This window comes from Netta rufina (assembly GCF_964035555.1).
Source record: "Netta rufina genome assembly, chromosome: 6".
NCBI classification, from domain to species: domain Eukaryota; kingdom Metazoa; phylum Chordata; class Aves; order Anseriformes; family Anatidae; genus Netta; species Netta rufina.
The window spans coordinates 19,500,636-19,528,552 of record NC_140129.1 but is presented as its reverse complement, the minus strand read 5'-3'; the positions used below and the strand labels follow the sequence as shown (position 1 = coordinate 19,528,552).

General features: G+C 36.4%; 1 protein-coding gene across 2 annotated transcripts; it reads left to right on the top strand.

Moving 5' to 3' along the window:
* On the top strand, positions 1–27,917 carry DYNC1I2 (dynein cytoplasmic 1 intermediate chain 2). Of its 2 annotated transcripts, none has more exons than XM_084289161.1 (16): positions 1–135; positions 1,756–1,873; positions 3,341–3,455; positions 6,839–6,929; positions 12,583–12,698; positions 19,621–19,710; positions 19,965–20,127; positions 20,219–20,318; positions 20,846–20,971; positions 21,934–22,080; positions 22,405–22,518; positions 22,850–22,983; positions 24,019–24,163; positions 24,800–24,940; positions 25,945–26,070; positions 27,161–27,917. In XM_084289161.1, exons 2-16 carry the CDS (start codon positions 1,766–1,768, stop codon positions 27,272–27,274), a joined length of 1,830 nt encoding a protein of 609 aa, XP_084145287.1. In that variant the 5' UTR covers positions 1–135; positions 1,756–1,765; the 3' UTR covers positions 27,275–27,917. The 2 variants fall into 2 exon arrangements, with proteins under 2 accessions (XP_084145287.1, XP_084145286.1); XM_084289160.1 differs by lacking the exon at positions 1–135 and adding an exon at positions 141–267.

Genomic DNA, 27,917 nt, shown 5'->3' with positions numbered 1-27,917 from the left:
CAGAAGGGGCGCGGTGCCGAGGCTCGCGGTAGCGCCCTCCGCCTCCTCGCGTCGCTTCACGCCTGAGCCCCCCTCCCCTCAGGGCCGCTCCTCGGGTGGCGCCAAGGAGCGCGGTGCTGCTGCCGGAGCTCTGCCGTAAGTCTCCGCAGCGCCTTGGCGGCTGGTTTGACCCGCCGCGCCCGCCGTAGGTGCCCGCCTGTCAGCTGCCGGCGCCTTTGTGCGGCGGGGCGGAAGCGAGCGGGGCGCGGAGCCGGGCTCCGCCGTCAGGTGCGCGGGGTCCCGCGGTAACGGCTCCAACGGCTCTAACGGCCGCTGCTCTCACCCGGCCCGGCTGTCAGCGGGGACCCTCCGGCGCGGCGGCGGGGTGGGGCCCTGCCTGTGCCGGCTGCGGGCCGTGGGGCCGGGGCTCGGCCCTGCCGCCCTCGGGCGGGGCTGGCCGGGCGCTGCTGCCGCTGTGGGGCCTGCCCCTCCTGCGGGGCGCGGGGGGGTGGCTGGGGCGAGGGGCCGCGGTGCGGTGACAGCACGCCTTCCCCGGGCTGCGTTGAAGCCTGAAATGCCATTTTTTTTGTTGTTATTATTATCGTTTGTTGTCACTGAAGTGTTTGCAGGCAATATGGAGGAAGAGCTACCGATGTGTACAGGGGGGTAAATGTGTCAGCCTTGCAGCGTTTTACAGCTTTTCCTGCCCTTAGATGGACTATGCAAACGCTTGCGCATATTTTTAATTTTAAATACGTAAATAGCCGTATTACTGATGTGTAATCTGATGTCAGTATTATCACGCTTGGTGCAAAGGCCCTTATAGATCCCTTGGCTGTGGTAGAACCACTTCTGCACTTTCTTTACTCACTCAGATTTGCCTTACAGTAAAACTAAGTGTTTGTTCACCCAGCCTGTTCACACAGGTTTTCGTGTCCATGTCCCAAATCTTTTAAGTTCTGAAGTGTTGTTTTTTTTTTTTCTGCTTTTGTTTGTTATTGGATTTCTTGTCTGTTTTTAATTGGATGAGTTATGTAACAAAGCTTTTGTAGAATTGTTGTCTTTAAAAGATCCAACAATTTCTTAGCAGCATGCAAAAGGTCTATGGATAAAACACAAAAAGATTGGTATTGCATGTTTGACAGGTGGTTTTTTTTTTTGTCGTCACGCTGATACCTACTTTGCCTTGCAGTTTATGGTAGACTTTCTAAATCTTTTGTTAAATCTGTGTTTTACGTTCTGCAACTGGATGTAGCAGGATATATCACTTCCATACTGCTAAGTTGTCATGTGTCAACAGTCAGAGGATGAAAGAGAAAGTAAAAATATTCCAGGTGCATTGTCCATGCAGTTTTCTGTACGTATGTGCCATAGTTGGCTCTGTAGCTGTGCAGAATCCTATGGCAAGATCAGATAACCCTGTTTTCAGTGCGGCTCTGTAGCTGTGCAGAATCCTATGGCAAGATCAGATAACCCTGTTTTCAGTGCCTGATGTATGATTCAGAGCAGCTCCTCCAAACAGCTTCAGTACTATCTTAGCAGTGGGTGCTGTCACCATATCATCGTCCTGTTTTAAATCAATTTTAGTAGTGAGAATGTACAGAGTGAAGGAAACATGGAAATAGGAATGTGTTTTGTTTTTTTTTTTAATTAGGATTGAAAGACTTCTCACTGTTCTATCTTTAGTATAGTTACTTTAATGATAGCTGTTTTCCTATAAATAAGCAATCTCAAGCGAACAAAAACAAGCAGTGGTATGATTTCTGTGTTGATCAGTGTTTCAGCCATGTCTGACAAAAGTGAACTGAAGGCGGAGTTGGAGCGCAAGAAGCAACGATTAGCTCAGATCAGAGAGGAAAAGAAAAGAAAGGAGGAAGAAAGAAAGAAGAAAGAAGTAAGAAATAACTTTCCCTTTGAACCTTGACTGTTTGCCTCTGTAACTTGCCCCAAATATACATGTATGTAGCCTGTCCAAAAAGACTGCATGTATCACTCCACAGTTATTTAAGTAACGTCTGTTTAATGGTCCATGCAAATGTAGTGCTTTCATTTTGTGAGAGTAAACACCTACTTTTTCTTTTATTTTAGAACTATCCATGTGGTAAGGTACATTTAAAAAAACAAAAAAACCAATCTCACATGTAGTTTTAGAAATACAAACTGTATGCTTGTGTGTATCATAAATAATGAATTAGGCAATTACTGTGAGAATTAACTGAAATATTGCACAAAAGCTCTATTAATGATTTGTGATGATATAACTTGAAGAATTCCTTTCTGAAATGCAGTTTCAAGGATGTCCGTATGAGTTGTTTGACTGTCAGTATTGTTATTGAACCGTGTGCTCTATTCTGCTCTGATTCATCTTTAACCTGAATTTTAAAGTCAGAGCAATGCTCAGGGAATGCATGCTACTTGTGTGTTAGACTTGATTTGTTAACAGTCTCCTGGATTTCTCTCTGTTAGTGTAAATGACAATCTGGTGTATTGCTACATTTCTCCAGAAAGCAGATCATAAACAAAACTTCTGTTGGAATGCTTTGGTGTGTTGTGTCCCTTTTCATGACATCCTCTCTTTTGGTTATGATCTTATACAAGTTCTAAATTAGCTTATGGCTGAAGTCTGGGCAGCTGCCAGCAAAATGATTCAGACAAACTGGAGAGGGAAATATCTCAAGTTATGTTCTGATGATGTTGCAATTACGTATTGTCTGTACATGAGATTCCCCATATGATTCCCAGCTTATCAGTTTTAATCTTCCTCTAAAGTTTGGAAATAGCTTTTTTAAAAGACGTAGAGTAGATCAGAAGTATGATGTGTAGTAACGTGAGAAGCAGTTAGTCTTTAATCATGTTGTAGGGTTATTGTAACTTGGTCTAGATTTTGCTGCATCTGCTAAAGGCTAGTATTTGTATAATTAATTTATTTTTACAGAAATACTTGACAGTGACTGAGTTTTGAACACCTTAAACTATGAATTTAAATTCTGTAATTGAGTAAGCAGTTAAATGAATTGTGGAAAAATATGGAGTGTTCAGAATCTTTCACAGTAGAGCTTCCATTATTTCTAAATTATATAAGGATAAGGGTGTGATATTAATACTTTCTTGTGTGTGAAATCTAGTAGATTACAAAACTACTGTTAAAGAAAACTACTTAAAGATAGTATTAAAGCTGCAAAACTTGTGATTTCCTCTGTTTTTGCTTTCGTAATTCCCAAGATGCTTTCTGTAGATAGAGTCAAGTAACTAACCCATATGATTATAGGTTTCAGTAGCACAGAAAATGCAGTGAGAAATAAAGTGAAACCATTCCTAATACCTATTAAATGCCAGAATTTAGATATTGAATTATTTTTAGACTGATCAGAAGAAAGATGTTCTTCCTGTACAAGAAGAATCTGATCTTGAAAAGAAGAGAAGAGAAGCTGAAGCATTACTTCAGAGCATGGGGCTGACACCTGAATCTCCTGTTGGTAGGAATATTTATATTAGTTTATAAGAAGTGTTTTGTTGGTGGTGGTATTGTGATACATATATAACTAGCATGAAATTTCTATGGCCACTGTTTTTTGGGTATGCATGTCTTGTTTCTGGTACTACTTTGTTACAAATGTCTAGTGCTATGTTTATGTGCTTCAGTACACATTGCTAGTAATATTCATAAAATATATGCTTTCTACTAAGATTATTTGGAGTTTTTTAGTTATAAGTATCACAAATTTGTTGTTTTCTCTTTCAGTTCTCCCTGCACATTTTTTTCCCCTTTCTCATAATGCTAAATCTTAATCCTAATATTTTCATGTGGGGTTGGCTTGTTTTCTTTCTGTGCCTTTTATGTCCTAATTTTCCTTATCTCAAATACCTGACTGACTTTGATGGAGTAATAGCAAGGCTAAGTATAAAATTTAACTGTCAAGGATGATGATTCGTATCTGTGCTGCTCTTCAATGGATTAGTATATTGGTTGTTGCTTTTTGCCTTTACTTAGCCACTTCTCTCTGGTAAATGAAAGTGAAGAGGGTGGTACTTCAACTCCAATTTTCAACTCTCTCTCTGAAATCAAAGAGGGGTTAAAACTTAATTTTCAATTTGGCTCAATGATGATGAGGGTCTATTTCAACTGGGTTTGCAAATAAAAAGTAATAATAATTAGGTATAGTCTGTGTGTGAATACAACTTCATAATTGTTTTTGGACTGTCCTCAAACATTTGAAAATGAATGGGAAATAAACAACATTAACACTGCTCCCATTCCAACAGCCACAGCAGTAATGTTAATAGCTTGAGTTGTTCTCACAGTTCAGTTGTAGGTAGACTGCATTTGGGCTATGCTAGCACTAGCATATAAGTAATCAATTCTTAGCTACTAGGGATTTTCTTCAGCAAATACTTGAAAACCTCCTTGCACATGGCTTTGCTAAGGCAGCTAACATGAGACTCTTAAAGAAATAGGTGTGGGTTTTTTTGTTTGTTTGGTTGTTTTTTTAATCTGTAAGAGAGAACCTAAAAAACACAGGATGACCAGTCCTTAAAAAGTTTTTTGATGTGCTGGCGTCTGATAACAGGTCACAACCCTGCATGTGTTGTATTTAATCCTGTTGACCCCCTATTTAGTCACTGCCTTGTAAGTACACAGTTACACAGATAATTCATTTTGTTCCCTTTCAAGATAGATTGTTCTAATATGAGTGCTAGATCAAGCTAAAATGTTCTACTTGCTACCTCTCAGTAGCATGCCTGAGGCACAAGCTGAGTCTGCTGACTGAGTACTGGGAAAGCATGACAGTACAGTGCTGAAGCACCTGAACTGAAGCCAACACAGCTGACCAGCATGGTGTGCAGATGGCTTCAGCTCATGCTGTCAGTGTGGGTGGATTACTTGAGATTAGATTCCTTCCTAGGAAGTTGTATTAAGAATTTGTAAGGTAATTATTGTCCTGGTAACTGCCAAGGAGAGGTGGCTTCCTTACAGGAGAAGGGACCTTAGTGTAAGTATGTTTTTGATATCTATCATTCTCTCTCTATATATAATGCATATATTTATTTATGTATTATACATGTATATTTGTGTGTGTTATATATATATATATATATATATATATATATATATGAATGAAAATAACAAATAACTTTCAAGAAGGCATCCTTTGTTGGGGTAGGTGGACTTTTACTTGGCATGTTCTTCACACTTATCGGAGAGATACTGCCTTACCAATGGGAAGACTTTCCTAAAAACAGCTTGCTCCACAAGAGGGCACTGTATCATTAAACTAAGCTACTGAATTTTTTGGCCATACTGATAGAGCAGTATATATAGTTCTTGTTGTGTGTTTGTTGTTTTTTTTTTTTAAATGGTGACAAGATAAGTTTGTCATTTCACCTGTTTGTTTAAGAATGGGTGACATTAAAATGCTGTCATTTTCAGTAATGCACAGACACGTAACAATATGAAGGCCTATAGATGTTTCCTTTAGTATAAACTATTCAGTAGATGGTGATGCTGGGTTGGAGAACGTTTCAAAGCTTATCTGTGTGCATACACACCCATACATGTGTATAAAATATAGGTATGTGTATGTATTTGTGAAGTATAACTGTATGATTTTTAAACCTATATGAAAATCTCTCTTGTAGAGAGACTCAATTTATTGAATTGAGTAAATTTATTAAAAACGGTCAAAATATTGACTGTTTTGCATGTTCAGGATAGAATTTCTGTCAACCAGAATGATGTCTCTGTTTTGGGATAAGATGGAAACGTTCTTCAGAATTTCCAATATACTTGTGATTTCAGGAAATTCTCCTGAAATGCTGCAGATCTAAATTCAGAATTCTCCCTTGGCTGACCTCTGACAGGATAGATGCCAACTTGTATAACTAATTGGTCTTCAGTAGGTTAAAGTTTATTCTTTGGTGTTGCTAAGGAGTAAATCCATGCTATGAATGCTCTACATGTTACTGAAAAGTGAAGCATAAAAGAACCTTCAATGCGCATTCTGATTCTTAAACATAAATTTAAGCTTTGTTAAATAATGAGTTTCACTATTTCTAAAACAAACAAAAAAAATAACTATTTCTAGAAGGAAAAGTTAAAAAGTTTTGACATAGCTTTACATTCTTTAGATTGTATAAGATTCATTGTTATGTATCAGTTCCAAAAAAACATGGTGATTTTAATTACAATCTTCATCTAAATGCTGGAAATGAACTGACTTTAAGAAAAAGTTTCAATGTATCAGTACTAGCCTGCTTGTCAGGTAAAACAAAAAAACAAACAGAAAACCACAAAAATCTCCCAAAAGCTAACACTAACAAACTTGAGTGTAATATGCAGAATTTGTGTTGATTTGTCTAGAACTAAAGCAAAAATACTAGTATGCTCCATGACAAAGCCACTTTTTTTGTCTGCATTTCTGTGATTATATGCTTCAAAATAAAATTACCAGTTAAATACCTTCAGTGTGTAATTTTTGAGAAAAGCTATGTTAATAAGTATCTTCCTTTTATGTTTTATCAACATGATTTAGTGGGAAATGTCCTGCAAAAATAGATGCTACCTTTTTTTAAAAATTCTGTTTTAAAAAATCTGTTTTCAAGTCATTTTTTCGTAATGTTTTTCCCTCCATATCGTCTTGTATGCTCCAGATGCGTAAATGCCAAACAATTGCATGAAAGACCAGCATGAAATGTTAACATTGTCTTTTCCCCTCTTTTTCTACTGTTCATTTCATCCATGTATTTTTTGTTTGCCATCACTTTTTTTTTAATGATTCATGTTAAATTAATTTTAAAACATCCTAAGCTGTGCAACCTCTGCGAGTAGTAACAGCGGATACCTGTCTGTTTCACTATTTAGTCCCTCCTCCTACCTCTCCGTCTTCCAAATCTGTGAGTACGCCAAGTGAGGCTGGAAGCCAGGACTCTGGTGATGGCGCTGTTGGATCTAGGTATGTCACCTTGTTATATTCCTTTGCTTAACACTTGCATTATGAATAATGAAACTTTAGAAGAAATCAAATTTAATTACTTGAATATCAATTTACACCAATATTGAATCTGTGAACAGTGACTACTTTACAGAAGTGCTTTACTTTTACATTTGAAATGCAACTATGCTTAACTGATTTTAGATTGCCAGCAGAAACTTTGAGGTTTTTGAGCTTGCAGGTTTAAAGTTTCATCTTTAAAGAGTCTGAAAGTCTTGTGATAATATTCTTGTGAACATGAATGTCTCTGAACAAAAGAACAACTAGAAAAAATCAAACTTCCCAGCTCTTTGAAGGAGAGTGTGTATGGATATTGGCTATTTTTCCCTCCATGTTGCTGGATCTAACAGAAAATGCTATCTACAAACCTTGCCTTATTTCTTCTTTTTTTTTCACTTAAAACTGTATTCCCAAATTATTTCACCTTGCAGCTGTCCTCAGAACTTAACTGTACGACTCACAAGCTACAAGCATGTTAGAATAGCCACTTTTTTTTCAGTTTTGCTACTTGCTACATCCTTTTGAGCAATGTTTTGTTCATAACAGTTTGAGAAATGCCACTGTAAAGAGAGTCAATTAAATACTTCCATTAAACTAGGAACTAAGAATGGAGCTTTATGGGTGATAAGATAGGAATCTACTTCCGAAGGGTATTTCTGATGTTTTCCATGCGCTCTCTGAACAAGAGCAGCATTCGCCTATTAACACTGATAACGTTTTCCCTCCCCTGTACAATCATTGCTCATGTACTGTAGCTTCTGAATATACATTGTGGATGAAGTTTCATTAAAGCACAGCATCCTCAGTTCCTTTTGTTCATCCTTTGTGAATGAATCTTTGTTTTGGAGAAAGACTGAATACTTATACCACCTTTACACGTCTTTTTGGAAGACTGGAGTACACTGTACACTTGTGGGTTATGTGTACACAGTCTTAGCCTGAAAATAGTCAAGTTTTTAATGACCTGAAGAAAGGTGATAAGGTCTTTATTTCAAAGTAGCGACCACTAAATTGAAACAAGGAATACTAGAGGCAGCAGATATGAATCCATACTTTTTTTTTTTTTTTTTAAACACTCAGGTGCAGTGAATAAGCACTCATAGCTTATTCACTATGCAGTTCAAGTCCACTTGTCATGTAACTAAAGAACCAATAGCATCGTTCCTTAACTGAGTAACAAGCAAATTTTAAATTATTTGAAATCTGTGATTACTGGTTATTAAACTGTCATTTTATATTTAAATTCAGTGTATAGAAGGGAAAAAAAAACAAACAAACAAACACAAAAAGAGTTACTTGATGTGGGGGTAAAAAGGCTTTTATTTTCATTCGTATATAATTTAAAGTTAGTATGAAACAGTATTTTCACCACATCTGTAATTGAACTCCATGTTGTGTACTGAATTTATTTCTGCCTCGTAGGTGTACTGTGTCCTCTGATTGTATGTTCCAGATATATAGCAACATAGTGTTGTTGTATGCGTGCTTTTTTTTTTTTTTATGAAGACTTGAGAAAACTTACATCCTAAGTCTCTATAGCTTCATCCATTTGTAAACTTTAAATTTGGGTCTGAACAATTTTCAAGACATGGAAGCATAGAAAGACTGTGGACTTCAAGGCATGGAGATAGGAAATTGATAGCTAAATTTAAGGCTATATATGTCATTGTAAGAGATCTGAGTTTGCTTACTTAGTCTCTGACCACCAGGTAACATTCTTCCCCTCCTTCAGTAAACAATGTCTATATTCTAAATTTGTACGGCATTCCTATTATATGCATACACTTCAACCTAAAAGTTGGACTGTGTGATGTGCCCTAGCATTATAGCTGGCATTTCGTAGGTGGCTTTCATATCTATGTGTGGTATGCTAGCAAGTTCTACTGTTCTTGATAATCTTAAATTGAGAGTATTGTTTTCAACATATGTATTTCTGTTCACATCAGTGTGTTATTTCAGTTCTTTTTTGGTATATAGCCATTCTACAGTTCTCTGTTCATGCCACAACCATACTTTATGATGATTATCTCCTTTATGAGTTTAGTCATTTACTGTCTCTGATACAGAACGTTGCCAGTAACTTCATTTATTTAGTAATTAGTAAAGCACTGTTCAGACTGTGTTCCTCCTGTTACTTCCATCTGTCTTTACTTACTTCAGTAAAGAGTTTTGGTTCTGCATTTGTTACCATTTGTTCCTTCTCACCTCAGCATTCTTTCTCTTTCTAAGTTAAGAGTAAAAATTTAAGACTGGAAATTAGCATTGTTAGTTTACTTTTAAGTTTTGTGTTTTTTTTAAAGAATTAGTTTATAAGAGCAGAAAGTACTTCTTAGATATATGTGTATTAGGAATTTACCTAGATTTAAACAAGTTCAAGCATGTGGATAAATAGAAGTGTAAGTTCACTGAAGCTTATATATAAATTCATTTAACTTAAGGCATAACAAATTTCTGGAAAACAAAAGGAACAGTATTTTGTATGCTTGTGATACTTATGTAATAGGTGAGTTTTATCTCAGAATGTTACTTCTTTAAAGAATCTCTCTGAGAAGAATTTAACTGTAAGTACTATAGTGTGTGTTGATTTTAACTATTTTAAAAGGCAGAGTATTGTTGTTTTAATATAAAAAATTTAAAAAAAACACCTTTGAAAACAGGAGGGCAACCTCAGTAATGACTAGGTCTTAAGTAAGTACAGAGGTTGGAGCCTTTTAAATTTATATTGCTTTCCCTAAGTTCCTCTTAAGTGGGACAGAAATTGTTGGCAAAGTGTTTGTGGTGATGGAGCATTTGAATCTATAGATAAGTTTTCCTTTGCTGAAGCAACATGAATGTTGAGGAGGTGGTGGTTTGGTTTTGCTTTGTTTTCTTTTTCATATGCATGGCAAGATTGAATCTCTGTATGAACAATATCCAGCCTGAAATCTCAGGCACCGAATTAAACTTCAGGCTTAAATCTACTTAGCCGAACAAAATAGCAGAGACATAAAGAATAGGCACACTCAAAATAATCGTAAAATTGGGTATTTTTTGATGCACAGAAGATATGTCAAGGTTTTAGATATTCAGGTATTAAGCTATGGCTATGGGTGCATTATCAGCTACGCAGAATTATTTGCTAAATAATAACAGTGGATTTGTAATTTTTAATTAAAATTCAGTATTCTTATAATGTATGGTTTCTACAAGAACAAAGTAATGAATGGCACACTTGAAGCTGTGAGTTTTCATCATGTTGCCTGTAAATTTTGGTGATCATCTTTGTTTTGGAATTCTGTGCTTGCTTTATAAGAACATTGCCATGCCATGCATGAAATTTGAAAAAATAAAGAATTTATTATTTAAATATGATAAGTCAATAAAACAATTTTCCATTTGCTACAAAACAAGATTTAAAAAAATAATTTCTGAAAACTTCAGATGCATGTTCATCTATTAATCTCTCTTGTATGCTTGTTTTAAAACTTTGCCTAAGCCTGATAGCAGGCAGTAGACTAAATGGAAATTTGTGGAAAAGGTATGAAGGTTTAAGATGATAGGAGAGGGAAGATCTAGTTCCCACTTCATATTTCTTCAGATATGAAAGTGACTTGATGTGTTCTGTTCATTATTCCATATGACTTTGAAATGTGTTATTAATATAAAGTCCACTAGTTCTACGAGATTTAAGTATCCTAAATAGAGTTGGCTCTAAATCAGATGACACTTAGAAGCCCAAGGCAGTGCTTAACCCATAATTACTGCAATGTCACATCTTGGAAACTCTAGCAGTTTTCTTTCCCAGTGGAAATGCATTTTTCCCCCTCTACCAAAAGGTTTATGTGTTGACTCATTTCCTTTACCAATATGACAATTTCCTCCACATATTTACTGCTCTGGGCAATATTGCATTACATTAACAAATCTGTCTTCATATGACATGAACAAATCTGAACAGATTTAAAAAGGAAAGTTTTTAGTGGTTCTTGTCACTATTTAAAATATTTTTAATTGGCCTCTCACAAAGGCCGCATTTGTTTGCAGATCTTTAACTTTCAGTCTTTAAAAGATTTTAATTCTTTTCTAATAGCTCTGAATTCTATGTTTGCTTTTTTAACTTTTGTATTTACCGCATATAGTATTTATTGCACTGAATATTTGCTGAATTTCCCTTAACTGATGTTATGTTGCCTCGTTTCTTGTGAACAATGAAATAACTTTAAGCTTACTTTAACTCTAGCATTTCATAGTGTGTATTTGCTTCACTAATCTCTGGCCTTTTTTGCTAATGCTGCATGATTGTTCAACCTGTGGTATCAGGACGCTGCATTGGGATACTGATCCATCAGTTCTTCAGCTCCACTCTGATTCCGATCTGGGGTATTGCATAGATTTCTTATATTCCCTTTTCATATACTTCTGGATAATAAGTATAAGAGCTATTCTTTTTCTTTAAGACATCAAGTTACTGTTAAGAGACTGTTCTGTGAGTTACAGAAGTTCAGTGTCCCAAGATACTGTGCAGTTGGCTGGTAATGAGAAGTTTTGATGTCATTTAATATAAATAATGTGCTTATTTCTAGTAACAGAGCTTACTTTATTAATGTTTTCTTTGAGTCTTTCTTTGGCAAGACAAACTTTAAAGTAATTTCTTTAAAATAAAAAACTTAGACATGTAAAAACAGACAGAATGACTCCCATCTTATAATATACATGAATGACAAATGTTTATATAGAGCTGTAGCTCATTATAATTACTTAATAAAACCCATATCAGTCTATATGAATTATGATTCCGTCCATTGAAAACTTCAAAAGGAGATTCTTTTTTTTTCTTTCATTTTAGGAGAGGGGTCATTAATAAGAAATTAACAGCAATTTAGCTATATGGAGTGTAGATCTTCACATAATTACTACAGTACATATGCTTTTGCAGGATGTTACAAAGACTGAATTAATATTGTGTAGTTTTTGGAAATATATTTTTGCATTGTAATTTGATACTGGGTGTATCTGTGTTTGTAGCATCTTTCATAAGCTAAAGTCAGAAAGCTCAGAGGCTTCCAGTATTACATACTGGAGTAATGTATTATGGATAAATCACTTATCAGCGTGTGAGTTTCAGACCAGACTTGCAGTTCTGAGTTCTAAATAGCAGCCTACAGATAGATTTTAAAAAAATAAAAATAAAATTTAAAAAATGCAGCACAGTTAAGTGGACTAGGAAATACTTTTACATTCAGGGTAACTAAGCTGTTTCTTTTAAGTTTTAAAGTCCTAAAATAAATACAAATAGTCATGTGAGCAGATCAGTACAATGAAAATATGGGTATTTCATATATGTAGCAGTACCCTAGGCAACTGCAAAAACAAAGCTTTAAAATGACATCAAATAATCAGATATCTGTATATATTTGCACGTCTTTATTTTTGTCTTACATGTAGAAATAGCTATTGATTTTAAATAATAGTGAAAATAATAATCATAATTTTGTGACTTCTTCAGGATTAAATTTCCACCTGGCTTAAGTTTGACAAAGCTGTGACGTGATGACACGAGTATTATTCTAGTCAAAATGTGAAGTAATTCATAAAGCTAACTATTTTTTCTAATGTTTCTATTCATTTCATGTAGACGTGGACCTGTTAAACTTGGAATGGCCAAAATTACACAAGTTGACTTTCCTCCTCGAGAAATTGTTACATATACAAAGGAGACACAAACACCGGTTATGACGCAGCCAAAGGAAGGTGAATGATTAAGTTATTTCAACCTAAGTTATTTTCCTTTTATTTTATTGCAGTAATGATTACTGAATGTATTAGAGCTAACACTTGTGATCTTGAAACTTAATGTGGTAGAATGAAGATTGATTTGTGAGATAATTAATACAAGTTCTATTAAACACATACATGTCTTGCTTAGAGGGTTGTTGTCATTCTGCATCTTGTTTAATGGTAACATTGCTCTGCTAATAAAACATGGCGGTTTTGTACTCCTAGTAAACATGACACGTAGACACCAAGTTGCTTAAGTAGCTGACAACTGGTCAAAAAGTGGGATGAAAGTGGGATGTATGTTGCATTTATGACACCTAAGAACCCACACACAACTTACTTGAAGGCTTTGTATCCTTATTTTTTTTTCTCCCCAATTTTCACTTTTTCCATTCTCTAATCCTTGAGGTTTTTTTCCTTCCCTCTGTCAGGTTCACCATGGTATCTGAAGACTTAGTTCGTAGTTTGTGTGCTCAAAGTGTTTTACTTGTGCTGCTTGCTGTCAGTGGAAATTGCCTGGCATTGTATGATCTTAGTTTCACCCTAAGTGGATAGGCTGTAGTTGACGTTTACTATAGGGGAGTTGGAAAGTTGGGTCACCTGTACTTCTGTGTTTATCCGAAAGCTGTCTTAGTAGAGATAGTATCTCACGATCCATTCTACCTTAAAAACAATACTGTTTTCTGTACACTCTTTAGTTTTATATATATGTGCTTCACAGAAGTCACTTGAAGATGCTTGCTCATCATTGCATTGTAAAAGATCTATGTTCACAATTTAAGTTGACATCTCAGCTAGTTTAGATCCATTGTTCACTCCTTTTTATAAAATGAACTGAAGAGAACCTACTTTAATGACAGTATCTTGGTTTTGTGTTATATTGTGACCTGAACTGAGAAACATTCAAGCTAAAACTATTGTCTGTTGGGACAGATAGGAAGTTGGGGAAAACTAGCTTTAAACTGAAAGAGTTGCTAATTGCCATGGAAATATTTGTGGCAACACAATTAAAGCAACTGTTACACAGAGGAGACTTCATGCCCACAACTTAAAGTTGGCCTTTGAAGATGTCCATTTTAGGTTCAGCATAATGAAGTTAAATTCAAGTTATGAATACCTTTCACCCTAATGGTTCTGGCTTAAAAAGGTGGAAGTCAGACCTCTCAGAAGTTGACAGAAAGGACAGCATTCAGTTGTTCAAAAATCTAAGCAGGAAAATGCTTCTTCTAGTTAGAGAAAGGAGGTAGACTAAGTTTACATGATCGTGCTTCCCTGTAGTGCAGACATGTTGTGCTGTCGTAGGCAATATTAAACATGAAGTGGCTCTCCCCTCTATCTTCTCAATAGGCTTCTCAGCTGCAGCTGGTTCGAGCCAGTGATCATTCCTCTCTGCTTGGCATGAAAGCATGACCAGTTTGCATGTAGCCCTTGATGCTGGAGCTAGAATGTCACCTCAGTGCTAGTGGCAGCGTTGCCTCTCTATGCAAAGAATTGAAGTACTAACAGGCTGACGTATTGTGACCTCAGTGTTTGTCTTGGGAAGATTGATTCTTCCTATAGCATCGTAAAAGAATAAAGTCAATATATCTCCTAAAAATCAGTTTCAGTCTGTGATTAGAGATTTAGTTGCCTTTAGAGTAGGAAGTATTGTGTCACAGGAAGTTATTCACTGTATTCTGTACAGTACAGAATAATAAATTTCCCCAAATTGAAGTTGTTAAGCATGTTTCATAGTTCTTGTAAGAACATATCCCAAGTAGACTTAGATGGTAAATCTGCAGTATTTGTTTTATGGTTTTCTCATAGCTACGGGTTGCACCCATTGTGCTTTTTCTTCTGGGTTCAATGTATACAAATAAGTCACTAAGGACATAGAGGAGAAACACAGTAAGAAATGGTGTCGGGGTGGAGACTTCAGTGCTCTTGAGCTTCTTGCTTCGATGAAAACCTAAATGTGTCACTTCAGTCTTTCATTTTTTTCACATTTTGGATTTTTTTCTCCAAAATTTTCAACAGTCTCAATCCTCTAATCCTACTCGTTCTGTAACAGCTGTATTTGTTATGTAAAGGAACTGAAATGTAATCATGGAATGGTTCATTGTTCCTAGGAATATAGCAGAGATGCTCATTTTTTCTCATCTTCCTGGCACGTTCCTGTTTTTGCTGTGACACAGTAACAATGACCTTTTTTTTGGTTTAGGGACCAAGGAGATTAATTTTTCTAAGTGTTGTGCCATGCTTAGTGCTTATTTTGTAACTGATAAGCCTAAATATCTATGCCTCTGTGCCATTACTACCACTTCAATAATCTTTGTCAACATGATAACATGAACATCCTGGTTTTAGGCAGCTTCATTCCCCAGCGTCTTCATTCTATTATCCCCATTTCTGCTGTCTAAATCAATTTCCCACTTCTCATGGTGCTGTGTACAGCACTGCTGCCCACTTCCCTCATTGTCCAATTTTGGTGGACATTGTTTTTAGTTAGTGCGGTCAACTGGTTATTAGGATTATTGTTTGGCCTCCATTCAGCGTGCTGTATCAGGCAGCAGACTTCTAGATCTACTCTTAGAAAATACACTTGAAATTGTGTTCCCTTCATATAGCTGTTTCTTTTTAGCAGGCAGTGATAGAAGCAGTTTCAGCAGCAGAGATGCAATTTATGTGTGAACTCTGGATTACTTCTTCTTGTTCTGCAGGCTCTATGTTGGCCCCCATGTACAGTACTGTAATCACCAGTGCTGCGTTTTGTCTTACCTATAGTTCTAGCTACGCTGCTCTGTAATGTACTGTTTGATATCTTCCATTGTGATTTGCTGACATAATGTTGAAATTTGCATAGAAAGAAAATAGTCATCAGTACATCCAATAACAGCCAGATGTAATATTATAGGTCCTGAAAGTGATTAATCCAAAGAAAGATAGGCATGTAAGTGAATACAGCTCTGCCCAACTGTCTCAGTTAAGGCTTTTCTTGGGCTAACAAGCTATTTGTTATTTAGTGCCTTTGTACAACACAGCACATATGCAATCACAAGTAACTGCAGACAGTATTGCTGCATTAGCTCCCCTCTTTGAGGAGTTATTGTCTGGTAAGGTCTCCAAGACATAGAATGAGAATATTAAGCACTTTGTCCTTTTAATTTTGTCCTTTTGTCCTGACTTAAGCAGACTAATAGCAATTTAGGGTGTAAGATTGGCCTCTTGGATGCTTGTTAATGGTGAATGTAGCACTTTTACATTTTAATATTGTAACAAGAAATAATGGAGCCTTATATTCATGTATTACCCCCATACATGCCTTAAATGTACAGCGAAATACAGATGGGAAAACTTGATATGAAGACACGTTCTACTTAACAAAAGCCACCCATTTCACAGATGATTTCACTTTGATTAACCTACTCTGCAGCAACAGATTACTCAGACAACTGGAACTTTCACTCTGTAGTGTTATTGCTGGGTGCAGCCTAGTATATAGTACTGCTTTTCTTTCCATCTTGCCAAAATACATCATGATTCTGATGTTAATTCAAAATCAAAATTCTGTGGTTCATTAAACCTGTTTTTAACATCCATTGACAAGAAATTTGTCATTGTGAAGATGGCTGTTTATAAACCAAGATTCCCTGTTCCCCTGTCAGAAAAAAACATGGAGTTAATTGTTTAGCATCTTATGATGAATATTCATCAATATGTTGATGTGACAGAGTCCCATTTCTGGTCTTTAGAACCCTATGACTTCTCTAGGTCTTAACAACCGTGCTTTTTTTTAATTGAGGAATTGTATGTGGTATACTGACAACTGAAGTAGCATAAAGCATCAGTAGGTAGTTATTAATGAATAACAAGGATGAGGTTAGTCAGTGCCTTCAAAATTTCCACACTTACATAACTGACATCAAATACAGTACGCCAATGAAACAAGTGGATCTTTGACTTAGTTGTGCAGCTTTTTCAGGAATTATGTAGTCTTCCAGTGTTTGCTGGGTAATAATTACTGTTTTTACCAATTCTCTGCAAATACCTGTACCTGAACTATAATTTTATAAATTCAAGATATGTGAGAAGTAATTAAAACAAAAATATCTCATTTATTGTCCAACAGCTTCATGCTGCCTTTTGTAAATGTCTGTGAGAAAGCATCCTGGTATTGGATAATGAGATCAAGAACTTGCTGCTTCTCCCCCTTCCCCATCCCCCCAATCCCTTAATAATAAAGTTTGCATGTGACTTCTTTAAAGAGAAGGTTTTAGATTTGTGTAGTTACAGATAAATCACAGTGAGATGACATGTTCAATTTCAAGTCTGATACTTCGAGAATATTAAAATAAGTGTTGTATCCTGCATTTAAATGCAGTAATATCAGCTGGCTGTATGCAGTGAAAGTACTATGAAGGAATTTAGATCTCTGTATAATATATGCCATTTATGTTTCAAACATTAAAAGGCATGAGCAATCAACTATATGATCTTTTGAATAAAATATGTAGATTAGAAGGTCACTTAGCACTAAGGGGTTGACCATCTGCATTTGACAAGAATTTGACTCCTGTCACTGAAAATGGTACTTAGAATCAGTGTAGTATGGCTAGCAGGGGGGTTGGGTTGAAATTTCTAATTTGGGACTTTCAAAGCTAGACTAATGTATCCCCGGTGACCCCAAACCAAATATCTGAATTTAAGGTGTCATTTAAATCTGCATTATTGATTGGCAGGGATAGCGAGAGGGGGATTTTTGTCCAAGTGACTATAATGTGAACATGTGGTCCTGTATTTGTTGTTCTCAAAATCATGTCTGTTAACTCATATTACATTTTTTTAATTAATTAGCGTTCACACCTATAGTGATTTGACATTAAGAAATCTGTGCTTTAGAATTGCTAGAAGTTATACAGTTTTCAGATTACTAGTCCACTGTACATGTGAATCCATCTAAAAAGGAGCAGTGTCTTTCTGTTTCTCTGCGTGATTATTTTGCCCAAAAAAGCTTTCATTTTTTTTTAAGTAGCACAAAAGCTGTAATTGGCATGCTTTGTAAGGAAGTGTCAATGTGCAAGAGAGTGGAGATCACTAAGAATTCTTTTACGCGTTCTTTCCCCTTTGCACCACCGCCTCCTCAGCAGGGTCACTGAGATCACTAGCTTTTCTTGAAATGGCCATTTTCACTGGCAGGTGCATTATACCCTGTATTTTCAGATTGTTTTTCCATTCTGAATGTTTGGCAGGTTGATTGCTCTGGCTGCATTGACGGAGAAAGGGCTGACAAATGCGGTTGGGCTGGCTGAAAAGACAGTGATTACTGTTTTCCTTTGTGGCTGATTGAGGCCCTTGAAAGGAAAGATTTTAACCTTCACCATTTGGTTCAAAAGTATGAGCATATATTGAAATCATTCATGCCATTTATCCTAGTTCTGTAAACTTGTCAGAACGTAAAAATCGCTCAATTTCAAGTAATGTAGGATTGGCATACGTCATTATCATTTTGATTAAGTTGGAGTTTGTATTATTGTGTGCATTATACAGTGTCATTTAAAGCTTTCTTTCCTGCAGGTACAGTTATATTTTTATTGCCTATACTATGGAGTTAGAAAGATTTTCAGACCTCTTTAAACCTATCACTATGTGTGTGGTTTGGCAGCTGGTATGGCCTACAAGCTGTATTTTGTTTGCAGGGTAAAGGCTTGTCTGTAGACCTCCTGGAGTGCTGGTAATTGCACAGGCTTGCCATTGGGGAAAGACATGATTGGAGGCAGTCAGGCAGAAAAATGTTGTGCCATCCCATTGCCACCTCATAGCTGAGAGACAATCCTAGCAGTACCATCTGGTTGTTGCTATCTAGTCAGCTGGCCTGGCTGCTGGGACCATGGCTTGGCAGCTGGTTCCCATCCCCTGACCACGCTTTTTTTCCCCCCCCTCTTTTTGTGTCTATGTGCATGTGGATTTTTTGTTGTCGTTAGGTAGCTGAACACGGGTCAGAGAGATGGCTGCAACAAACAAGCCTAGTCCCTGCTGAAAACTGTCTCGTTACTTGTGATGAGGCGTGTAGTAGACTCCTGCTGCCATTCCCTTATAGACAAATGACATAGCTGTTTAACCAATAAAAATAGCTTTTCAGAAGCCTGTATGAGCAAGTGGATGAAGAAAGGCCAGGAAATGCTTATTCAACAACACCAAATAATTTAAAGTCATTTTCTGGTTTACAGTATTCAAAGAATAAAGTGTACAAATGCAGAAAGTGCTGTAAACCTTGTCAGCATTCCCGAACATTAACATTTTATGTTACTCATTGCAATTAGGGAAAACACATTTTGCTCTAAAGTTCTCATTGCCAAACATGATACAGATAATGAGACTTGCATTTAGAATGACAGAAAAAATGTAATCTCCCTGCTATTATCTTTAGCAAAATTTGCCTCTCAGAATAGCAACCTGAAAGCTAATGTAAGCCATCTTCATGCCATATGAAGACCCATTAGACTCTGATGGTTTCAGATCACAAGTAAGCATCTGTTCTGTAGACTATTTTAGACGTTTGATTTTTCTTTATTCTGCAACATTAATGTGTCAGGATGTTACACGGAACATACATCTACCACATGGTTTTGTGTGGAATCATAAATGCTTATAAGAGAGTTTTCTACTTTGCGTAAGAAATTGTAAAGAATCCCTCTTTTTCAGTTTATACAAATACATAATTTACCGCAACTAAAATCCAGGTGTAGACAGCATTGCAATGATCTTTGGTTTGAGATAACATTATTCTGGGAACTACACTTTATAAATACAACCATTTTAAGCTAAATTACACCATTTTATATATTTGAGATTCCTACAGAATGTTACTGTTCCTCTTTAAAAACAATGACAGTCTCACCGTACTTTTTCTTTTTAGATGAGGAAGATGAAGATGATGTGGTTGCACCAAAGCCATTAGTTGAACCTGAGGAAGAAAAAACGTTAAAAAAGGAGGAGGAGGAGGAAGGTACCTCATAGTTATTTGTGCTACAAAGAAAAACATTAATACATTTTAACTTTTCTTTCCATTAAGTTGAAAATAATTTGAGTTACATTTTAACACTTAGTTATTGTATGGATGTTTGGAAAAAATTTTTCCAGAATCATGATGAATACTGTCCCCCTTCCCCCCCCCCCCCCCCCCCCCCCCAAAAAAAAAAAAAAAAAAAGGAATTTTTGGAAGTATGCATTACAGAAACTTTGTGTATAACCCTTTTCCAGCTGCCCCTCATGAACTTACAGAGGAAGAAAAACAACAAATTTTGCATTCTGAAGAATTTTTAAGTTTCTTTGACCACTCTACAAGGATTGTTGAAAGAGCCCTTTCCGAGCAAATCAATATTTTCTTTGACTACAGTGGAAGAGACTTAGAAGACAAAGAAGGGTAACATGAACGTTGAATGCTTTAGTGTGAATGTGCAATATTTTAACTCTAAAAATGGTCAGAGATTAATACCTTCTAATTGCCTTTGTAGAGAGATTCAAGCAGGAGCAAAGCTATCCTTAAACAGGCAGTTTTTTGATGAACGTTGGTCAAAGCATCGTGTTGTCAGTTGTTTGGACTGGTCGTCTCAGGTAAAAAATGCTTATATTAAGCAGTCATCTTTGTGAGTTCTTCTAGCTCTGTCCACTTGACCCTTCTCTAAGTATAATTAATATAGGCTGTATTTCTAAGTGTGTTCCTTAGAACAGTTCTTACATCCTCCGTAGCTTGCAAACATCAATGTTTTGTAAAAAGTAGCAAAATCTTTGTATTATAAAGAAAAAAATCTTCATAATTGCTTCTGTTTTATGAGCTATGTAGAGGTGTTAGGTGCATAAAACAAAGCTCACTTAAAAGTATTGGGTTTTACATTTAAAAGCAAGATATAATTTTAAAAACCCAAGAACTTAAAACAGTATTAACATACTAATTATAAGTTAAATCTGTAACAAATGCTGTTTTGACTGACGCTGTTTCTCACGGGGATGATGTAAATGATTTTCAGTCTTGTTGTTTTTCTTTTTACTGTGTTTTGGCATCACAAAACAAAGATTCTAGGATTGTCTGGACCATTAGTTAATCATCTTGCTATTTTGAATCTTTCTCACATATTTTTCAGTACCCAGAATTACTTGTAGCCTCTTACAACAACAATGAGGATGCACCTCATGAGCCTGATGGAGTGGCCCTTGTGTGGAATATGAAGTACAAGAAAACTACCCCAGAGTATGTCTTTCACTGCCAGGTATGATTCTGTCTCAGGAGGCTAAAGATTTTATGTTGATGAGCCTGGACAAGTATCTTCCTTGTGCTTGTCAGTGTAATGATTTCATTGGGCTGGCATTCACTTTAACCACATGTATTTGCAAACAGATGTTGATAGCTAGAGACCTTAGTTTAGAAACATTCTTCTGTTCCAGAATTTCTGACATCGTTCAGAGTTCAGTCTTGCTTAAGAACTCATTTTCTTATTTTATTTGAAAAACCAAAAACCTTCTTGTGTAATGGTTGAACCACAAAGAAGGTTTGTATGTAAGGAGACTGAGCAGAGTTGTGTACTGCTAGAGTGTAGTTTACTGAATAAAATGAAGATGGCCTGAGGAGGTGGAGCAACGATGAAAACAAGAAACATATGCTGCAAGTAAAAAAGGCAGATGGAAGTTTCCTAGTAGTTTTTACGAAAGATTAAAAAAATAAAAATATGCAAGTCTGTTTCATTGTGCTAAGTCTGGAATAGCCACATAATTTTCAAAATGTCATAATTCTGAAAAATTACATAGTTGAATGAAAACGTAATCCTATGTTGTCAGATTACTGTCAAAACCCAGATTGCAGAAGTAGCTATATTGTATTGAGACCAATTTCGATGTTCTCAAAGAAAATGACCACAGAATGTGGTAAATATTATTAAAGTCTTGTGCACCGCTTGACCCTCCTTTTCTAACAAACTGTGCTAGGAGGAAATACAAATGCATACGTATGGGAAAAACAGAGGAGGAAGACTTCATTTTTGGAATGCAAGTTAAAACTAAAAGCTTATTGGGATTCACAAAGAGTTTTGAACCCCTATGTGATGGGACACTGAAATAGTGTATTAAATCTAGACATAGAACTTACTCTGATACTTGGTCACATTTTCTTTTGGTTTTAGATGTCATGTCAGCGAATGATAGTTATTTGTGTATTTTGGTTGTTTTTTCCTTTCAGTCAGCAGTGATGTCAGCTACATTTGCAAAATTTCATCCCAATTTGGTGGTTGGTGGCACATACTCAGGCCAAATAGTGCTATGGGATAATCGCAGCAATAAGAGAACCCCAGTGCAGAGAACTCCGCTTTCAGCTGCTGCTCACACGGTAGGGGGTGAAATATCTACAAGGACTGTTTCCTGTTGAGATGTATTTAACCTCTAGGAAACTGTCCAGTGCACTTGATTTATAATGCTTAAATGTTTATGTCCATGTTTTTCCAGTGCTATCACTGAAGAACAGGGCTATTCATAAAAATGAAAGTGTCAGAAAAACTGCTATTTGTTTTATAGGGAAGCATTCTCTGTACCATACTGTGATCAACTGTTTCTCTTTCACTAAATGAAACTGTATATTTTACAGTATATTAACTGTAACAGAATTGGTTGAGACTTGGGAATTCCTATTTCTGATGGTATTTTACATTCTTAGCACCCAGTGTACTGTGTAAATGTTGTTGGGACCCAGAATGCTCATAACTTGATCAGTATCTCAACCGATGGGAAGATATGCTCTTGGAGTTTAGACATGCTTTCCCAGCCACAGGTAAGATAACTTTTGATATGTATAGTATCTATTCTGGATAGTTATTTTGTAAAAAAAACACAATGTCTCTAATAAAGTATTAAAAACATTTTCACAATACGGAAGTATTCTTAAGGTAGCTTAGTAGACATTTGATAAAAGACCTCTTCTGCCCCGTGGGATGTTGTTAAAATTGTTTTTGCCACTAACACAAGAAAAAATTTGCTCATTTCTGCCCAATTCTGTATAAGCCAAACACAAAAATTACTTAACTATTGAGAAATCTAACCTTGTAAGTGATAATATTCAGTTTGTTATTTTTAAAAGTATTTTACTGATATTTTCACTACAGGATAGCATGGAGCTGGTTCATAAACAGTCCAAGGCTGTGGCTGTTACTTGCATGTCCTTCCCCATTGGAGATGTCAACAACTTTGTTGTTGGAAGTGAAGAAGGCTCAGTCTACACTGCATGCCGCCATGGCAGGTGAATAAAAGTTTTTAGTTATTCAAAGGACTTAAAAACAGCGAAAGGATGAATCCCTGTATGTTCTACACTGCTAATATATTCATAGCACGCGCTTAGTCCTCAGTCTTGATGGGGTTCAAAGTAGCTGTGTATGAATTCCAGTGCATGCTATTTTCCGAGTAGGAGCTTCATTAAAAACAGAAGGAGTTTGAATATTGAATTGGTACTATGCTCTCTTCATTGGCTGCGAGTTGTTTGTGGTGATGGGGGCAGCACAGGTCACTGAGGTTTTATTCATTTGAATTGTAGCAGAACATTCCAAACTTTATATCAGTTCTGCAGATAATTGTACAGTAACATCACGCACAAATCTTAAATTGGCTAGCTCTTCTCCTGCTGTTCAATCTATTTTGAAATTGTCTGACTGTATCTTATCAATTGCTTTCTTAAATATAATTGAGTGTCCAGGTTTCATCTGAAATACACATCACCCTTGCTGCACAGCTTTTTGGTTCCAGAATAGCCGAAATTGTATCACTTCTCTGTAACGTTCTTCCCAGCTCTCCTCTCTCCCTTCCTCCCTCCTTTTTCATTGCTTCTGATAGGAGACTATTAGGAATATGTTGTAAGTTTTTATGTCTGAATCCTAGTGTGTGTCCACAAGGTACATGCATCTTCTGTTTTAAGTAAGTGGGAGTTTTCCACTTGTTCCTGAGACTGGATTTTGTTCTTTCGTATGATTCAAAATTTTAGCTATTGCTTGGAGAACAGTGTAGTTAAATGAGTGGATTGGTACCTGCTGAATGAGTCTCTGCTCCCTGTGGTAAATTTTAGCATTTAAAGAGTGTAGAAAAGAGATACTGGAATTAAGGTCCATATTCGAGCCTGTTCAGATGAAGCCTTTGCAATTGGGTAACATCCATACAAAGTGGCAAAATCTTCTTGGTGCTAAATTTAAACTGTATTTCAGTGCTATCTTTGTCTGCAGATGGATGGTTTCCAGAGATATTAACCTTTTTTTTTTTTGATATATATATATATATTCTAAAACAGCAAAGCTGGAATCAGTGAGATGTTTGAAGGACATCAGGGACCAATCACAGGTATTCACTGCCATGCAGCAGTTGGACCTGTAGACTTCTCGCATCTCTTTGTCACTTCTTCTTTTGACTGGACGGTAAAGCTTTGGACAACTAAGGTAACTGAAATAGATAGTTCGGTGGTTCTCTTCATAATCCTTGACACAAGGTGGTGCTATAGTGTAAGCTACTTCAGAAACTTCAGTGAACTGAAGGCAAATTGTGTGAAGCCCTCAAGGTCCATAGCAGTAGTCTAGTTGATTCCTAGTGCTTGTTTTTCAGTTTCTTACAAAGAGAAGACAGCTGATAAACAAAACTAGTTAATGACATGAAGATGTCATTGCTTTCAGATTGTGTATCATTTGTGTACTTTTGATCCATTCTGCTTAACCTTTTGCCCTTTCATATCAATGATTACAATATAATCAAATGCAAATCATGTAAATTCAGTTTCTTCATATTATGTGTACTGCAAATGTTTTCTTACAATTTTGTGGAGGACTAGAGGACAGCACCAAAACTCATGTCAATTAAACTGCATGTAGAGGCTCAGAATTGGCATTCCTATTGCCAGAATTACTTTTTTTTGCTGTTATATTGTAGTATTTTTCTTTTTTAAGTAAGTTTAAAATGTGAATCATTTTTTAGTTATTTCTCATAATGTTGTTGAGAAGTTCTGTATTTTTATCTTACTTGTTAGCTTTTGAATTTGAAATGCTGACTTTAGGTATTGCATTACATCTGCTTTTTTTCAGAATAACAAACCTCTCTACTCATTTGAAGACAACTCAGACTATGTTTATGATGTTATGTGGTCTCCAACTCACCCTGCCTTGTTTGCCTGTGTGGATGGGATGGGCAGGCTTGACCTGTGGAATCTCAACAATGACACTGAGGTGAGGGAGAGTGAGGTTAACAGTCAAATATAGCAGGAAAGGTTTTTTGTACACTTTAGAAAAAAGTGTAAAGAGTTCACCATAGGATTTTTGTTGTTTGTTCTTAAATATTCTGTAATTCCAGTAGTTGCTGCTTAATAAATATTCTTTGATTACAGGCTAGTAACTTAAATGACTGCTCATAATTAATAGCAACAGTAATTAAATTGTTTTAACAGTAACATGAACATAAAACATGTTAGCTTAATACCAATCCATGTTGTGACAGTAAATTTTTAGACCTCCCCCAATACAGCCGTGGCAGCCTGCAGTTTAACAGTATGAACAAACCTGCTACCCATACACCACCATTGTTCTTATTGCCATATTGTTATTGCCATAGTAATACTGCAGTGAAATTGTAATTTGTTTCTAAACTTAAAGGATTGAACATTCAGGATTGCTGGTGTAAGCTGTATACTTAACTATTGCATAAACCTTTTCTGAGACTTAAACTTGTTGGCGGTAGTTGAGAGGAAAAATCGTACAGATACTCAGCTCTCTGAAATTTTACTGTCTTAAAGCTGCACGCAGAAGAAAGAGTAGTCCTGTAGAAGAAGCAGCACATGCCAGCCTATATTTTTTAACTGGAGTTGCCCATTTCTAGCATCTGGGCTGGATTTGACCTGCCAGCCCTCTATCTATAAGTCTTTCCTGAGTTCCCAGGGCTCCTCCTTGCTGTCTGATTAACGCATGTCTATCAGGGGGGTAAAAGGCATGTGCCTCCTGTGTCATGGCAGGAGTGCAGATGTGCCTTTTGATAGTGCCAAGAGGCAGAAGATGTGTTGTTTTGGTTATATCACTAGTGATAGCTTATGGCCGCTGAGAGTAAATTGAGACCTACAAACTGCCTAAATTGAGATATTGGGTACTTTGATAAATCACTGAGGGATAAGGTATGTTCTGTAATCTGTAACTTAAGAAATCCTTGTGCATTTTTAGCAATGTGTTTTAAATGGATACAGGTGCCAACTGCGAGCATTACTGTGGAGGGCAATCCTGCTCTGAACCGTGTGAGATGGACACACTCTGGGAGAGAGATTGCTGTAGGTGATTCAGAGGGACAAATAGTTATATACGATGTGGGAGAGGTATGTATACCATGTGTTGTGCAAAGTATGTTACAGCTTTTTTGTTGTTACTCAAGCTTTTTTGACTTGTGTTTTGCAATTTCCTTGTAAGTTCCCCCCTCCTCTGGTTTAGAGGAATAAGGCTTAATTTTTATTATCAAATTATTTTTCTTTTAGATGTCTATTTCAAGTATTCTAGCATGATTTAAAATCACAGAATGATTTAGGTTGGAAAAGACCTCTAAGATTATCTAGTTCAACCTTTAACCTAGTACTAATGTACTAGCACGAAACCATGCTACCAAGTTCTAAATACACAAGTTTCCTGCTTCCCTGGGCAGCCTATTCCAATGCTGCGTAACTCTTTCAGTAAGGAAGTTTCTCCTAATATCCAGCCTAACTCCCTGGCGCAACTTCAGGCTATTTCCCCTTATCACTTGGTGCCCACCTCGCTATAGTCTCCTTAGAAGTAATAGTACAGTGTGATAAGGTCTCCCCTGAGCTTCCTTTTCAACAACCCCAGTTCCCTCAGCTGCTCCTTATAAGACTGATTTTCTCAACCCTTCACCAGCTTCATTGCCTTTCTTAGCATGCCATCTGTCAGCTACGCAGTCAAAAAGTAAAAAACATTATAGTACGGCTGGCAAAATAAGATGAAGCCATTAACAGAAAGCTTTAAATTTTGCAGGAATCTTATGTTCTTCCTATCCATTTTTTGTGAATTCTGACCATGGCTTGAGAAGTATTGAACAAAAAAAAAAAAAATGAAATGAGGAAGTCTTGACTTGGTTCTGTAGGGAAGCTGTCGCTATTGAAGTATGTGTATTGCAGTAGTATGTGACTGATTGGATGCAGACATTGCATTACTGTTCTTTGGAGGTAGTCTCTCAGAAGCATATTATGCAAGCGTGTAATAGTATCACTGCATAAATACTGGACTTGCAAATTCTGCTGCTTTTATTAGTTAGAGCTTCTGATGTTTAGACTACTTTAAAAGTTACACTAAATAAAGGTAAGCTGTTCTATCAGAACCTCTTACAAATACTGCTGTTCATAATGAGCTCAGTTTGTATGTACTGGTAGGTTTAAATAATGTTATCTTTGTCAACAGCAAATTGCCGTTCCTCGCAGCGATGAGTGGACTCGATTTGGTCGAACGCTGGCAGAAATAAATGCCAACAGAGCTGATGCAGAAGAGGAAGCTGCAACCCGCATACCAGCGTAGACCGTTAAAGATGGGCAGCAGTGGTAGACTTGTGAATTATTTGATGCAAATCTTAAAAGTGTAAGCACGTGTCAATTCAAGTAATAGTTTAAGGCAGGAACAGGTGGATTCAACTATGGACTTTGAAAATGTGTTAAGATCACTGAAATTCAGATCTTACGTTGTCACTTTTTATATATAAATTACAAGCACATTCTTGAATTTGTGTAACTTTTAATACAGTTAACTTTTGACTTTGCAAGGAACTTCTTTTGCTGAAACACTAACCTGGTGTAAATTTGCTGTTAGGCTAATTAAATTTCCACTTTGTAACGGTATATTTCTGAAAATTAGAAATTCTGTTTCTAAACTAAACTTTCTATATTACACAGACTAGCCTTCATGAGGTATTAAATTTGTGAAGGGTTCTTTAATTCAAACTGCCTATGGATATGCATGCATATATTCCAAGTAAATTTCATTGCTTATAGATAACCCTCAGACTCTGGTAGCTAGTAATAGAAGTGAATAAAAATTTGTCTGTAGTTACAAATCTATTTGATAATTGGACCTGAATTAATGAAATACATATTTAATACTAAGTTCTTTTGTTCAAACTGGTGCATTAAAGGGTGAGACTGATTAATAAATAAATATTATATGA

Bases quoted from the DNA above. Each gene is read 5' to 3' on its own strand.
- DYNC1I2 (XM_084289161.1), top strand. From the start codon at position 1,766: ATGTCTGACAAAAGTGAACTGAAGGCGGAGTTGGAGCGCAAGAAGCAA. The intron at 12,699-19,620 runs GTGAATGATTAA...TTTTCTTTTTAG, and splicing joins TATGACGCAGCCAAAGGAAG to ATGAGGAAGATGAAGATGAT. The intron at 20,128-20,218 runs GTAACATGAACG...TTGCCTTTGTAG, and splicing joins GACTTAGAAGACAAAGAAGG to AGAGATTCAAGCAGGAGCAA.